The 17,241-nt window shown below is 33.9% G+C and overlaps 1 protein-coding gene across 1 annotated transcript; it reads left to right on the forward strand.

Annotated features, from left to right (window-relative positions):
- Positions 4,519 to 16,970, forward strand: LOC18609067 (ras-related protein Rab11D). The gene is made up of 2 exons (XM_007044039.2): positions 4,519 to 5,126; positions 16,227 to 16,970. The coding sequence occupies exons 1-2, from the start codon at positions 4,906 to 4,908 to the stop codon at positions 16,660 to 16,662; spliced, it is 657 nt and encodes a 218-aa protein (XP_007044101.2). The 5' UTR covers positions 4,519 to 4,905; the 3' UTR covers positions 16,663 to 16,970.

Raw genomic sequence — 17,241 nt, forward strand, 5'->3', positions numbered from 1 at the left:
TTCTTTCTGGTCTAAATTTATCAATACATGTTCTTCATGTATCGATACATTTGGACAAGTATCAATAGAAATTTAAATCTATTAATACATGTTCTTGAGAAAAGTCAAAATCCACAAAGTCAAACTCAATCTATCGATATATTCTCAAAATGTACTAATAGAAATTCAATAGAATGCTTACTGCCTCAAAAGTATTGATACATTTACCTATGTACCAATACATTTTTAACAAAATGCTCTTTACTTCAAAAGTATCAAAACATTAACAAATGTATCGATACATTTTAAACAAAATGTTCGAACCCTTAGCCAAGTCCAAAAGTATCAATACATCCCAAAATGTATCGATGCATTTCAACGAAATTTCAAATATTAAAACAGCAATGTATCGATACATCCACACATGTATCAATATAATATGACTGTTAGAGACTAGAATGAAGAGAACAATGACTATTTTTACATTTAATGCATTCCAAACCACCTTAGAAACCTCAGCAACTATAAATACAAGTTCCCACCACATTTATGGAAGTTGGAAGACTTTAAAACACAACTTAAAAAAAATATTTTAGCTCAAACCATTCAATACTCTCTGTACTCTTTTCTAGCATTTAAGTCTTTTATTATACCATTTATTGAGCTTTTATTGCTTATTTCCTTCTTCACCAAACATTGTGCTTAATCTGCTACTCAGCCTTTAAAAGGCATTCTAGCTACACTCATATCTTTTATTGTATTTCGTTGAATGGTTATACCTTAATTAATTGAAAAGGTATTGTTTGAGTGGTTATACCTTAACCAAGATACAAGGAAGAATGGATGTGCTTTAACTTTAAAAAGGCATTGTATTGAAAGGTTGTACTTGATCTACGAAAGACATTGTATTAAATCTTATTTTGATAGTGGATTTTAAACTCTTGAGTGAATCTAAGGGAGAAGACGTAGGTAATGAGGTCAAATCTTTATAAAACCTATTATGTCGTTTTTCTCTCATTCTTGTAATCTCATTTGTGTTTCTAACTTCTCTTATTTCATAAGAAATCAATTATCTTATTCATTCTCAAAAAGGTGATTTGACTTGAAAGAACTTTATTTTCTTGAAATTAAAAAGAAATTTTCAAAATATTTTAAATTTTCCAATTCACCCTCATCTTGGAACTATTCACATTGAGCTTATTGAGCTTATTGTATTAACAATTCTATTAAAAAGCAAGAATTTTTTTCAGTGGATTGGAAATTCCTTGGTTGCCAAAGGAGAGGATGTAGGCATTTGAAAAGTCAAACGACTATAAATGTTGTGTCTTGCTTTTAATTTTTCCGCATTGTGATTTGTTTCTTGCATTTAGCTTAGGAAAATATTTTGCCTTGATTCATTATTTATGTTTTGCTTGCATTTGACTTAGGAAAATATTTTACTTTGATTTATTATTTGTTCTTTTCAATTTATTATTGAAAACTTGCTTAGGAAAATCACACACTTTGTACACAAGAAGAAATTTTTGATTACAAAAGTCTTGATTTTTACACTTAATTTTCAAAAGTATTTTTAAATACAAATTCACTCCCTCTCTTGGTATATTGCTTATTAAGACTTATACATTAACAAAGCAAAATCACTTGCTTTGGTTTTGACACAAGAAGAAAATTTGTTTTTCAAAAAGGGATTATTTTTATTAAGCTTGCAAAAGAAAATTTTAAAATACCAATTCATCATTTCTTAGTATTTATTGCATTGAGCTTAGTATACTAATATCCTCTTTAACACAAAACCAAACAACCACTTCTTTGCATTCAAATATATTTCCAACACTAAACTTAACCTAACTCCCATCTACTTCACTTTCCAAGCTTATAATACTCAAATGCTTACCTTAAGTGCCATTGCAAAGCGATTTTAAGCTCACCAATTCACCAACTTAAGGGAAAATGTAACCTAATTGGAATACAAGCCAATCTAGCATTACAAATCGTTTAAAATGCATCCAAAATAGTTAAGTGGATTAATCTTACCTAACTTTGCATTTGTCAAGCTCCAAAATACTCCAACTGAGCTCTAATCTTTAATGAGGGACTTAGGGTTTCAAAGGTAGAGAAGAGAGCTTCCTTTCCTTGTGTTTTTCCAAATGGGTGGAATGCCCAAAGTCTTATATATTTTTTTTGTGTAAATTTTGCTAGAGTCAACTACATGTTCAAAGGGAGTCGACTATGTCCATTCAAAACCAGCCAAACTTGCTAAGTTGGATAATTGAAGGTCGACTATGGTTTCCATGTAGTCAACCTTAACAAATAATGCTCATTTTGGCAACCTTGTTATCCTAGAGTCAACTACAACCTCACCATAGTCAATCTTAAGGTAGAACACTTTCACCAAAAGTCAAATTAACTTGATTTTTCAACCTTCTAACTCCATTTATAAGCTTTCCAACTCATATCCACTGTACTAAATTATCATGATTCAACAAGCATACCTCACATTGTCAACATTCAACCTCAAATCAACCATAAACCCAAAATTTCAGTGTTTTTGCCCAAGTGTCATAGTTCATACTCTCATAGAGTTAGATGTATATAACATCATCCATAAATTCCTCAAACATGCCAAAATTTGAAGTCACTCTCCACAAACATAAACATACCTTTGAGTTCATATACACATGCATTAAATTAATTCATCAAATAGCTTAAGCAACATCATCATAATCTGTATCAAAGTTGAGGGTGTTACAACTAAACATGACTCACTATGAGAATTTCATTTGATATTTTACTCAAGTGTTTATAGAAAAACTTTCACATGATAGTTATGTAAAAGATCATTTGACTTGAGGTCATTGGATTACCTTATACATGGAATGTTATTTTTTGATATTGTCTAAAGTGGTTTAAGCTAAACATGCTAAAAAAGGATGGACATTGGGAATAGTAAAAGACACATGAAGGTAATTCAATGATTGATTAAGGATTTATTAAGTTAAGTGAATTGAAGGGAAATATCCCATTTACAGCTTGAATTGTGATAATTCATGGAAGTGCTTGGCCAATGTAGTTAGAGACGTTGGCAAAGGAGTTTGTCTACATCCTCATAATGAGTTTGATTACATATTCAAGTGCTAAAATGATATAAACAAAATTTGAGTAAACATTACACCATACTTCAAGTCTTGTCGAGATGTTAGAAGATAAAGGGATGATAATTACACTTTTAACATTGTTCATTAAAAGGTTGAGTCAAACCACTACGAGTAAATTTTTAATGTTTCAAGCTTTTTTTGTTAAAAAAATAAAATTATTTGGTTTTTAGAATTTGAAAAAAATATACTTTTCATTTTTAAAAAATACTCAAAATTTTTTAATAAACAAAAAATATTTCTATTTTTTGGGATTTTTTAGCATAAAAATTATTTCCAATTTTCTCAAATTTTTTCCAATTTTCTCAAAATTTTTAAATATTTGAAAAATATAACATTATTTATATATTATTTATAACTTTTTTTAGAATTTAAAAAAAATAAAAAAGGTTTTTATTAAAAGTCATGTCCATATCTAGAAATATGGTCAATGTCGAATTAACATATTACACATAGAAATTCTATCTGTTGCATTTAAATGTGGTGTGTCCACATGACATGCAACTTTATTAATTATTTGTGGATAATTAACTAATATTCAATTAATTAATATTAGATATTGTTCTGATATATTTTAATTGAATAATTAATAATAAATATTTGAGATAGTATAAATTTAAATTTAATTTGTTTAAATTTAAATTATCTATCCATTGTATTTAAATTTAATTTGTTTAAATTTAAATAAAGATTATTTATTTTTTAAATTTAATTTATTTAAATTTAAAATATCATATCTCTATATCCCTAATATGTCTATAAATAGTGAATAGACGTACTGATTTCAAAACGCAACAAAAAGAATAAACGTGAGTTTTTCTGTAAGTCAGAAAAGTCAAAAAGCTTTTTTCTCCCTTTTTTTTTCTCTTCATTCTTGAGGTACCATCAAAGGCTAAAGGATTTTGGAACGTGTAATTCTTTGCGGAGGACTCTAGTAGCCACTCCATAACAACGAGAGTGAAGAAATTGTTACGTGCACGAAAGAAGATTTGTAAGGCAAACTCCTTCGATCAAAGAAGGGAGTGGTATATTTTGTTGAAAAGGTAAGCCCACATTCCTACACTATCAACATCAAGGATTGAACCAAAATTAACAATTAATGAAAGTAAGTAAACTCAATTTTGTATAAATAATAGAAGAAGAATTAAATTTGATATTAAATTATTATAATTCAATGTGTGATAAAATATTTGTTTAATGGATTATTCCCAATTCTTATGTAAAATTAGTTATCTTAAGTGTACATGAAGATTAGATATGATAACCAAACTTCAGGTTTTTCAAAACATAATTGTGCAGAATGTATGATTTATTGAACTCACATTTAAAATATCGAGGCCCATACAAGTATTGGAAATATAGAGAGGGAGAAAGAGTGGGCGTGTGTTTGACTGTGGATAGTATATGCTAGTTTGAAAGTAAATTAAGGGGAGGGGAGGCCAGCTATAAGTGGCTAATGTTGCAGTCGACTGACCGGCGGTATGATGAAAGGTGCGGCAGTGGGTGTGTGAGGACAGAGGAGGTGATGAGAAAAAGTGAAGGAAAATTTGTGAAATGAAGAAAAAATATAGTGTTATTTTAGGCTGATGTGGAAATGTTACTTCGGGACTATAAAAATTTATTATAAATACCTTACTTTGGGCAAAAACTTAGGTAATCCGTTACAGGTTTACTTACACTTCCCCTGGATTCCAGCCAGCCCGACAACAGTGCTTTTCCTCTCCACTTTCAAGCTGTTGTGCAAAAACCAAACTCACCTCTCTCTCTCTCTTTCATGGCTGGGTACAAACCCGAAGATGACTATGATTACTTGTTCAAGCTTGTTCTGATTGGTGATTCTGGTGTTGGTAAATCCAACTTGCTTTCGAGGTTTACAAGAAATGAATTCAATCTGGAGTCTAAGTCTACTATCGGGGTTGAGTTTGCTACTAAGAGTTTGAATATTGATGGCAAGGTCATCAAGGCTCAGATTTGGGACACAGCTGGGCAAGAAAGGTTAGTTTAACTTTTTATGTTGGAGCCTTTTTGCTGCCTTTTGATATGTGGTTTTAGTTGTTTTTATTTGAACTTTCATGGGTTCGGGTGTTTTTAGCCCCAAATTTGCCACTTTTGAATTAGGTTTTAACTTTCTTTTTTTTCGTTTGTTGTCTTCTTGATGCTGAGAAAGCTGTTCAGTTTTTTCGTTTTGTCGTACTTTTTGAATTTCCTGGCATAAAATTTCGCGTTATATGAAATATCACGGGCATTTGATGGCAGGAAGGATGAATATTTCTTGTTAGATCACCGAGGCTTTTGTGTTCAGAAATTCTCAGTTTGTGAAGCAAATGAAAGTTTCTTGTTCCTTCAAAATTTTAGGATTATAAACAGAGGTGATTCTAGCTCTTGAGAGGATGCAACCTGTAGGATTTGTTTTTGTTGTTAATTTATCTACAATATAATGGATGTGTGAAGCTTGAATATCATATTGGATTCCATCCTTTTGTTTATACCTAACTGGAAATGTTCAAACTGTTGTTATGGTGAGTTTTTGAATGGTTTATTGCATGGTTAATGAGCTTATGTCTGTTACAGTGGACAATTACACTTCATTTTTTAACAATATGATTCATTCAATTGCTTGCTTATCCAATAAGAGTTAAAGTTTATTTTTCTATGCTTCTATCCTAGTTGTCTGTTGCAAATGTTTGCTGCTGTCTCTTTCAGTTGAATGGTGTGTTCTGCTTTTTGTGAATTGCTTTTGAGTGAGGATATAGCATTATTGTAGTTCATTTGTCCTTTTTCTATTACTTTTATTCCACCTGTTTTTCGGTTCCCATCAGATGAGATCTATTGGACCATATTTTCTTCAACATACAGAAAGTTATTGGATTCATACAAATCCTGTTATTTTCTGGTTTCTCGAAGTGGAAGACTTTATCCTTTCCTTGTATATTGACAGTGAAAATTTTTTAGAGGAAAGGAATGAATGCTGTAATGATTGGCAAAAACTTTAGGGCTGCTTACTTCCTTTAAATTACTTTATAATATAATGGTTTAGTTATAAAACATAATCCCTAGCAATTTTAATAATAAATATAAGTTTATTTTAAAGTAAAAGGCCTGTAATCTGGATGCAATGTGACAAAGATGTAAGCCATTAATAATATTAAATTATGGCAGAGTCATTTGACCATCTTTTTATTGAATTACAATGAAGTTATGGGTTACAAACTCTTCCTTGTGCTCGCTACATTTTGACAGGGCATTTTCTTAGGCAAGTTTGCATCGTTTTAGCTGATGGTTTTTAGTTTGTCTGGTACTTATGATATTGCCCAACATGATGGCTTGGTGGTCTGGCTTAAGTTAATACTCACTTCATTGCAAGGCTACCCAAAGCAAATGGTAGTAAGGTCTATGCAAGCTTAATTTTATTTTAAAAAATTTTCTATAAGCTCCTTATTCTCCAAGAATATAATCTGAATGAAGTAAGCATTTTCCTGCATGCTTAGGTTGCAACTTAAAACTTTTTTCCTATCCAAACCCTTTGAAACTATTGTTGATAAGGTGAATCCTTTTATTATTGCTATTGTTATTTTGTGGTAAACTTTGTTGTTGCTGCTTGACATAACAAAATTTGAAAATAGATATTACATGTTATTCTTTAAATAATTTCAAAACTAATTGGCGGCATTACATATGCTAGACGCATGCACAAATTAATGTAGGACAGCTAGGAAGTTAGGGTTTAAAGCAATTTTCTGATATGAATACTTAAGAAAACAAGGGAAAGTTGACTAAAGGAAAGAGAAGAAGAAGAGAAAAGATCCCTAAACTTCACACTAGGATTCTTCAGGAGTAGCACCTAAGGTTGATTGCATCACACAACAACAACAAAAATCACATTGGGCACACTTCTTTAGCTGAAGCTGTCCATGTAAAATCAGTTTTTATAAAAGTATAGATGCAATGTCCTTATCTTACATGATAAAAGCACTTTTTTAAAATATTAATAAAGTTCTCTTGCATCATGGTGGCTTATTTTTTGTGATAAGTTTGTTACTATGAGTGATTCATGTAATCATAGCTTGGGTCATAATCAGGAAGATAACCAGCAGTTTTAAGCAATTGTGGCTGGTTGAGCCATCACTACAAAAATGTGCCCAAGCTAAGTGAGAAAGGTTGCCATGTGTTCCATGGCAGCTGTGGTTGGTTGATATGCTTTGGAAATGTCTTCTAAGTACTCTAAAACTTTTAGAAAAGTTGTTAAATAGATTTCTATTCCAATGTTATTGAGGCTACAGAAATACCATAGGAAACATAGAAGTTCTACTGAGAAGAAAGTGGTACTTTCGGATTTAATTAAGTGGACTTTGGGAAATAGCCAAACCTTGAGGCCATGGAAGCAAACCAAAGCTCATTGTAATTTTATTACCATGGGGTTCTCTGCCAATACTTCTCTTACAAAGTTCTTTGTAGAAGGACTTTGGAGAAGATGGAAACAGAACATTATTAGAAAGCACATTGGGCAGACATCTTTAGGTAAAGCTGTCCATGCAAAATCAGTATTCATAAACGTAAAAGTATAGACACAAGGTCCTTATCTTACACAATAAGAACAAAGCACTTTTTTAAATATCAATAAAGTTCCCTTGGATCTAGCTGTCTTTTTTTTTTTTTTTGATAATTTTGTTGAGATTCATGTAGTCATAGTTTGGATCATAATCAGAAAGATAAGCAGCATTCTTTAGCAATTGTGATTGGTTCCATCACTACAAAAATCTGCCTGAGCTATATGAGAAAGGTTGCCATGTGTTCCCTGGCAGCTGTGGTTGGTTGAAATGCTTTGGAAATGTCTTCCAAGTATTTTAAGCTTTTAGACAACTTGTTAAATAGATTTCTATTCCAATGTTATTAAGGTGACCCGAAATACCATAGGAAATATAGAAGGTCTATTGGGAAGAAAGTGGTACATTCCGGTTTGATTTAGTGGACTTTGAGTAAATAGCCAAACCTTGAGGCCATGGGAAGCACACAAAAGGGCTGATACATACATGTAATGGGCAGCACTTGCTCAAATCCTAACCTAATGGGTTCTTGGAATCCTCTTTTTCCATATGCCACTTTTACATCCCTCTGTTTGATTTGGGACAACACGCTCACATGTAAACCTCAACAAATCTCCTACGTTCACTTGTGAGTTGTGTTCAGCTCTCTTGTGCAAGTAAACCACATTGTTTCTCTCAGCTACCCATGCACCCTTATTCTAGCACTCAACCACACACATCCCCCTGTGTCCAAGTTGTCCCTAGTGCACCACCTTTGCTTTGATTCATTGCTATTGACGCACCTTAGGCTAGCATTCAACCACGCATTTCCCTACGTCTAAGTTGTCTCAATGCACTCACCTTTACATTTGAGAAACATTGCATCAACAAACTCGTTGAATCCAAGTCAAATCTTTTGCTTTAATGCCAATTGGTTGGGAAGACAAGCCAAACCTTGAGCCCACAGGGAGTACATCAAAGTGCCCATACACACGTCTTACACTAATTGAACCCAAGAGCCTGAGGTATTTTTTGGTATCACTTTCAAGATTACTGTGGTGATCTGATCATTAATGACCCTAGATTCCCATGTTTGGCGTAATATTGTTATGAACAGCTGATCTTAAATAATTGTTTTTGGTATTGCATAGAAAAAAAGATTAAGGAGTGCAAAATACTCAAAATAACCTTATTATTAGTAATAAGGATGGAAAGGAAAGCAACAGTTTCAATTCTCAATTCCAATAAAATGCAACTGGATCTAATATATCTGAGGTGGCGATCAGAATATGGATATTGAATGGACAAGTTGTTAAGTAACAATCCATTGTTCTATTGGTGCAAGGCATGAACCAAGTTTGATGAGTTTAATTCCCTAAAATAGCCAGTCAAGTCATTCACATGTTCCTATAAAGGCCAATAATTGACATGTTCTGTAAGACAGCCATTGCCTTTTCTATAGCCAATAATTAAACATCAGTTAGCCAAAAGTATCCATAAAACCATGAAAATTTCCACAGAAAGTACTCCAAGTCCAATTAAATATTTATTCAAACTCCTGAGATGACAGCCAAAAGTCCCTGGGTTCACATCTCAAGAACTAGATCCAAAATCACTTTAGAAGTTAAATATCAAAATCAAATGATGGTTTGTATCTGTATATAGGAGTGCTCCCAAGCAGCTTCATGCCAATTTTCTTCTTCAATTGTGAAGGCAAGGTGAACAAGAAGTTAATCTTTGACTTATCTTTCATCAAATCTCGCTAGCAGTCAACATGTCTTCTTCATAATCTTCATAATCTCATTGGAAAAAGCCATGCATCTCTCATCTCCTTGCACTTTCTTTTTCAAAAATGCTTGCATTCAGCTTGAATTCCTCTCTAGCTCTTTCAAATGCAATGCAAATCTTTCCCAGTTCAGACACTAAAATTGTCATAACAACATTGACATGCTTTCTCCTTTTATTTCCGTTCCCTTCGGTTTGCTTTCTTATTTGTGCAGTAGTAGCTCAAGTAGGTTAGCAAATAGATTCAGGTGAGCCAGCATTGTTAGGTGTGATATCTCCATTGATTTCCATTTCAGCATCTTTTTGAGCAACCATCGTTTCTTCTTCCTTGTCTATTTCTTCACATACATCAAATAAATCCTCTGCACCCTCTCCGGTGGCTCTATCTTTTCCAAATTTCCCTGTAAGTCCAGTCTACCAAATCTGACTAGTGTCCTATTCCATTACTTAACCAAAATAGCGTCACTATGGAAATCCCTTCTGAATTTCCTAGACTATGGACTACGCAAGGATATCCAAGGGTACACGCATCTCCATTTTGGAGTTATCTATCGACCCTGAACCTTTTTATGAAAGAAAAGATCTTACAATTTTGGCTAGAATTACTCGTGGACTCCAGATTTACTAAATACCAGCATGCTTGTATTGGGACTGTAGAAAACGCTCGAGTGTGGGAAGAGTCTGAATCTTCTTCCAATGTCTGTGTGTTCCTTCATGATAAAGGACTCCTTACAGCCTTAAAGCCTAATCCCAGATTGCTAGTAACCTGTAAGTACAGGACACTTTTGCATCCACCTTCCACAATTAGATGGCTTAAAGAATTCCAAACCACTATTTTGATCTGGCTCTTTCCACCTCTAGAGAAGCTCTATTTATTGTACTAGATTCTCAAAGCACACCCAACTGGGTTCATATTCCAAAACAGCCATTCAGATATGAGCTCATTAAGCTAATACCAGAAACCTGGTTGTCGACTATAAAAAATTACACCAAAATGATGAATCTATCCAAACCTATAAAGAATTCAGATGGGAAAGTCACCATCACAAAAGAAAAAAAAAAAGACTGGAGACCCTGTTTATGTTTCCTATGCAGTTCATGATGCAACCTTACTTTGTTAAGCCTGATGTTTTTGTAGAACAGTTTGGGTTGGGCAGTCTCCTAGAATGAGCTTTTAGGTCTGTAAAAGAAATATAGTTTTTGGGATGTCAATTTTACATGTCCAGTTTGCTTGAAAAATTGGTGTCCAAAAGTTGATTGAAAGAAAAAGAAATCCGCACAACAGAAACTCAAAGAAGTATGAGGCAGGAGATCTTGAAGTTGACCTTTTAGGAAGACCTACTGGAAAGTCTGACCAAAGCTTGCTAACGCAAGGAATTGTCCTAAAACTACAGGCAAGAATGGATGCTTTAACCAAGAACTTCTTTTGCTGATCCAAAGCAATAATTTTTCACAGCAACATTCTTGCAAAAAGAGGGATATGTTTTTTAATGCAAGTGTTTTAAATGGTAAAATTTGTGCAACAAATTTGGCAATTCTTTTCTGGGTTTCAAGGTATTACACGACTTTTTTTTTTCTCATGGTGGTGTTGGTTCCATTAATAGAAAAAAAAAATGCTGGTCATTATAATTGAAACAAAGTTGCCATTCTTAACGGGACAGTTAATTGAATGCCTGATTTTTAGAGGGCCATTTAATTACAAGTTTTTGGCAGAGATTTTTGTTTCTGCATGTGCGAGAGCACATGTGCATGTATGTGTGTGTGTGAGAGAGAGAGAGCGAATAGCTGACCTATAACTTTTATGTTGTGCTCAGTTTAGTTGAAAACAGTAGGACTTGGAGTTGTACATATTCATCAATGTTGTGTCCATTAGAATTTCATCTTTGAATGTACCACAGTTTGTCGTTATACTTCAGTCATCAGTCAAGTTTATGGTGTAACAGCAGTTATTTATGTTTCTGTGGTGACTAGTCACTTGACGTAGTTAATCTGACCTGTTTTTACCCTTGATTTAAATTTCACTCTCAAATGTGGGGGAAAATGGGTCTTTAAAGTTGGGGATAAATATAGAAGTAACCCTATTAGTCATCTAATGCCCTAAAATGCCTGCCAATAAACTATATTTTCCTACATCTATACGAACACAAATTTACCCCCTTAGAAGTAACACTGTTAGTTTCCAAGTTTGTTTCAAACCAAAAGATATATTGTTCCCTTTAGAATCATTTAGAATTAGTTATTTTAACTTGGTTATTTTGTCTCTGTTAATTTCATTATATATCACTGGGTTTATTATCACTCAAAGTGATATCTTATCATTTGTTATTTTTTAAATTATTTCTTAGGCTTATCTCAATGGGGTCCTAGAGCCCTATATATTAAGTTAGAGTAAATGTAATTCAGCAAGTGAGGTTTTACAAGAATGTGGTTGAGTTCCCTCAAAGATCCAATATCCAATTTCTTGATCGAGTAGATAGTGCATATGCTATTTCTTTCTTCTTTTTTTTTTCTTATTTTAAACTCTTTTACATTGTCACCTGATTCCCTTTTATATAAATTATGTTGATTATTTGCTCTCCTTTTTCTATGCCTTTCGAGTACTTTCCTCTTTTTCTCCATTTTTTCCATTCCTTCTCGCCCCCCACCCATTTATTCATGCCTTCCACCAGGGAGCTTGTCCCTGTACCAAATTGGAAACTAGGCTTTTGAGACATTCAGTGCTGCTGTTGGCTGGATCTAACTGGCCTAGATGAGGCTGGGAATGGTCAAGACAAGTTTTGAACTGGCTTGCTGAGGTCAAATCTGGCCATGTAAGGTTGGATCCAGCCTGATCCAACTCTGAAAGAGGTAGGGCTGAATCCAACCTGGCAAGGCTGAAAATGGCCATGGCATGGTTTGATTTGGCTGCCAATACTATAAACAGTCTAGGCAGGCCAGATCCAGCCTATTGAGGCAGTAAACAGCCATTGCAAGGCCAGATATGGCCAAATCTGATGGATCCAGCCTGCTGATGGTTGGAAGCAGTCCTATAGCCCAGATTATGGCTGCTAATTTCATGATGACTTGCTGGCAGATGGAAGAAGAAAGGAAAGAGGGAGGAAAAAGACAAGAAAAAGGGGGAAAAGAAAATCAGGGTGTTCTTGGAATTTGAAATAACCAGAAGCTTTTTATTACCAATGGAATATTTATGCCTATTACTTTTTAGGGGGATAAATGAGTGTTTATTAGAATGCATGGGGGAGAAGAATTTTTGGGCAAACCTCTGAGGGGTCTTGTATTTCTCACTTAGAATTGCTTAAAGTAGAAAAAGTTTTTAGGGAATGCCACTGGATCTTCAGAATGTTTTATTTTTCTTTATTCTCCGGAAACATCAACATTCACACTTGGGGAATGAAAACAGTGTTAATATTTTTGAATGTTGGTGCTATTACATTCACTCTAAATTGTTTGTTTCTTTGTTTTTCTTTTTTGTATCTTTTTAAGAGCATCCCCTTTATATTTTTAAACCTTGTTTCAAGAGTTTCTAAGTTATCTTCAAGAGTTTTGTTTCATATCTTGTTGATGCCTTACACCTATAATGGGTAGGCTCAAAACCTTGATTTTACCCATGGTTTGTTACTTTAGAGCTCATTACAATACCATGAAGCCTTTGGTAATCTATTTGTATTGAAATTGTATAGTGTTCTAATTTGGGGATGATATTAGCAAAGAGTTAAGCCTAACTTGGTTTCTGTTTGTTATGTTTGTGTGTTGTGTTCTGGATTTGACATAATGTCAAGCAAGCATCCTTTGAACTTTTTGTGATTAACTTAATCTGCTTTACAAGATTCGATACTTTAACAAGATGGCTATTACACCAACTGGTTATAGAAGATGATCTTGTAATTTCATATTTAATGGCAACTCTCTGTAATAAAACATGCATGATAGAATGAATGGAGAACAGTTTTAGGCTTAAAGTGTGTTGTCAATTGGTAGTTGTGTTGATGAGAGTCTTAACCTAGAAAAGGTAGTGGACTTAACCTTTAAGAGTAAAAAATTGTTGTAAGAGGGACTTAACCTTTAGTCAAAATTGGTTCTTATGCTGTGTAAAGGACTTAATAGAATGTATAATTAGAAAGAAACAAAAGGTAAACAAATGTTTTACCCTAACTTCTAGATAGAAATGAAAGGTAATCTACAATTGTTATATTCTAATTTATTTTACTTGAAACTGAACCCAAAAAAAAAAAACAAAAAATCTGACCAATTTCATAATTTCCCAAAATTGCCTCTAACAAGTGATATTTCCGATTAGATTTAATTAAACATTTGGTACTTGAAATTTATCAAAATGTACACATTGATACCTAGTGAAAACTAAATGTACAATTTGCACCTTGAACCTTTCAATTATGTACCATGTTAACCCAAACTATTGCACCGCTAAGGCAACTGGCTTATATATTTGGCATTTGATCAAAATTATTTCGTCATGTATACATCAGATGGAACCATCAACATTCTTTTCAACAGCAATTGAAAAAATATATAGTTTTTTTCTCTTGGATGGTAAAAATCTCTCTCAAGATCTGCTAATTGTTGGATGCTACATGGCATCTATGTAAAATTTTCACAAAATGTTTTAGCATTATTTTAAACACATGACGTACACATGACATAAATAGACTGGTCAGATGCCACATAGGTGCGCCAAGTTAACGGTTGTATGGTATGGGTTAACATGGTATACTATCTGAAAGCTCAGGATGCCTATTGTATAATTTTTCTTTTCTTTAGATACTGATTTGTACATTTCATTATAGTTTGAGTGCCAAATGTGTAATTAACTTTTCCTCTAACAACCTTCTTGTGATAGTTTAATGTTTTTCCGTCACCCTTGTGATTATAGCATTGCTTCAGATTCAGATCCTTTCGTATTTGGGTCATGTCGGATTTGTGCTATTTTGTATTTGGGTTGCCTTGGGTTTGGAGGTTTGGTTATATTTGGTTTTGGGTCATTGACCTTTTTTAGTCAATCCATTGGATATCGCGTGGGTTTGGATGGGTTTTTGGGTTCAGGTAAATTTTTCCACCTGTAGCGCCCCCTGAGATAAACGCAGTTAATGAATGTAAATGTATAGAACTAGGGGATCTCAAGGATGGAAGAGTATAGTTTCTAAAAACTTGGGGAATTTTGTAATTATGCTTTTAAGCATTGAGAAAGTAATATGATCTGCCTCCATATAATTCATTCTGAGAATGCGTCTAGTGATACTTTGCTGTATATGTTTTATTAAGTTTCAGGACTCATTTACATTGGAACTTTCTTGGCTCTGCTACCCTTTTCACTGGTTTGGTATGCTTTGAATGATTGACCATTAGGATTTAACCAAAGTCTGATTTGCTTATATAATTATATAAGCAAGTTGATTGCATTGATAGATTCTGTTTGGTGAGCTACCTGATGTAGTGGCATTTGTTTGTCGTGGTGGTGTAATGGTTATTACCAATAATGTTTTGCCTGCACATTCGTTTTCTGGAGAAGAAAATTATTTCCTTTTCTTCCCTATTAAGTTTGGAACGGTTGTATAGTATGGGTTAACATGGTATACTATCTGAAAGCTCAGGATGCCTATTGTATAATTTTTCTTTTCTTTAGATACTGATTTAACATTTCATTATAGTTTGAGTGCCAAATGTGTAATTAACTTTTCCTTTAACAACCTTCTTGTGATAGTTTAATGTTTTTCCGTCACCCTTGTGATTATAGCATTGCTTCAGATTCGGATCCTTTCGTATTTGGGTCATGTCGGATTTGAGCTATTTTGTATTCGGGTTGCCTTGGGTTTGGAGGTTTGGTGTTAGTTGGTTTTGGGGTCATTGACCTTTTTTAGTCAATCCATTGGATATCGAGTGGGTTTGGATGGGTTTTTGGGTTCAGGTAAATTTTTCCACCTGTAGCCCCCCCTGAGATAAACTCAGTTAATGAATGTAAATGTATAGAACTAGGGGATCTCAAGGATGGAAGAGTATAGTTTCTAAAAACTTGGGGAATTTTGTAATTATGCTTTTAAGCATTGAGAAAGTATTATGATCTGCCTCCATATAATTCATTCTGAGAATTCATCTAGTGATACTTTGCTGTATATGTTTTATTAAGTTTCAGGACTCATTTACATTGGAACTGTCTTGGCTCTGCTACCCTTTTCACTGGTTTGGTATGCTTTGAATGATCTATATACTAACCATTAGGATTTAACCAAAGTCTGATTTGCTTATATAATTATATAAACAAGTTGATTGCATTGATAGATTCTGTTTGGTGAGCTACCCAATGTAGTGACATTTGTTTGTCAAGGTGGTGTAATGGTTATTGCCAATAATGTTTTGCCTGCACATTCGTTTTCTGGAGAAGAAAATTATTTCCTTTTCTTTTCTATTAAGTTTGGTTTGAATGCCACCCTACTCCTGCCACCTCTACATTTTGTGCCTTCTCTTTGAGTTTCTTTATGGACATGGAATTTGGTCTGAAGTGTTACACCAAATGCCATGTAGATACTGACCATAGTGAGCTCGTTTTGTAATTTTGGTCACGTCTGGGTTGCCTGGCCATTGAGCAATTGTTCTTCACAATCTGAAATTTAGTTGTTTTTTTTCTTTTATACTTGAGTGTGCCCTATAACAAATCTGTTGTTAACTATTCCTGTTAAACTGACAAGTGCACGAAACTGCAATATTTTTAGGGTTACAAACCATAAATATTAAAACACATTCAGTTGTCCTTTTCACTCACTTTTTTTGACAGATACCGGGCCATTACTAGTGCTTATTATCGAGGAGCTGTTGGTGCATTGCTTGTTTATGATGTCACAAGACATGCTACATATGAGAATGCTGCAAGGTGGTTGAAGGAATTGAGGGATCATACAGACCCTAACATTGTAGTCATGCTAATTGGCAACAAATCAGATCTGCGACACCTTGTAGCTGTCTCTATAGAGGATGGGAAATCTTTTGCTGAGAGGGAATCTCTTTATTTCATGGAGACTTCAGCACTGGATGCAACCAATGTTGAAAATGCTTTCACTGAGGTTCTTACTCAGATATACCGGATTGTGAGCAAGAGGGCTGTCGAGACAGGTGGTGATGCTGCAGCCTCTTCTGTTCCGTCCAGGGGAGAGACCATTAATGTCAAGGATGAAGGATCTGTTCTTAAAAGAATTGGATGCTGCTCAAACTAGGTTTGCTTGTTTGGGTTTACACTGCACTGGGTATTTCTTTGTAAATGATTACATATAATCTGTCATTAGAAAGAAAAACTAGCTTGTTGCTTTGGAACTTGCTTAGAAGGCCTTTAATTAAGGTGTTGGTCCAAAAATACCAATAACCAAACATTTGATGGGCCTTTTTCCATTTCTTTTTCCTGCCTACGTTTCAAATATGGCCTGTTTCCTGGTCGCAACCCTTTTAATTGTTATGCCCTTCTTACTATTAAAACGCGTGAGAAAATCTGAGAGTTGCTAAATTAATTTCTTGCATTGGCTTTGAAGGGGATGTGGCAGTACTTAAATTGTTAGTCCTTATGCTTTGGATTCAAATTTTATTCGTTTATAAAGTAGACGCAAGGTTGCCCAACGCCCCACTATACTTTTTATCTTTATGGTTGCTGGACCATGCCTTAAGTTTCCTGCTAAAAGGTCAGATCCTTGAAGGATTAGAACCTTTTTGTATCAATATTGTCCCTTTAAATGAGTGACTGTCTTTGCCTATAAAAAAAAAAGAAATCTGTGTCCATGCCAAAACAAATATCATATTATGAG

Source organism: Theobroma cacao, chromosome 2 (assembly GCF_000208745.1).
Source record: "Theobroma cacao cultivar B97-61/B2 chromosome 2, Criollo_cocoa_genome_V2, whole genome shotgun sequence".
NCBI lineage: Eukaryota > Viridiplantae > Streptophyta > Magnoliopsida > Malvales > Malvaceae > Theobroma > Theobroma cacao.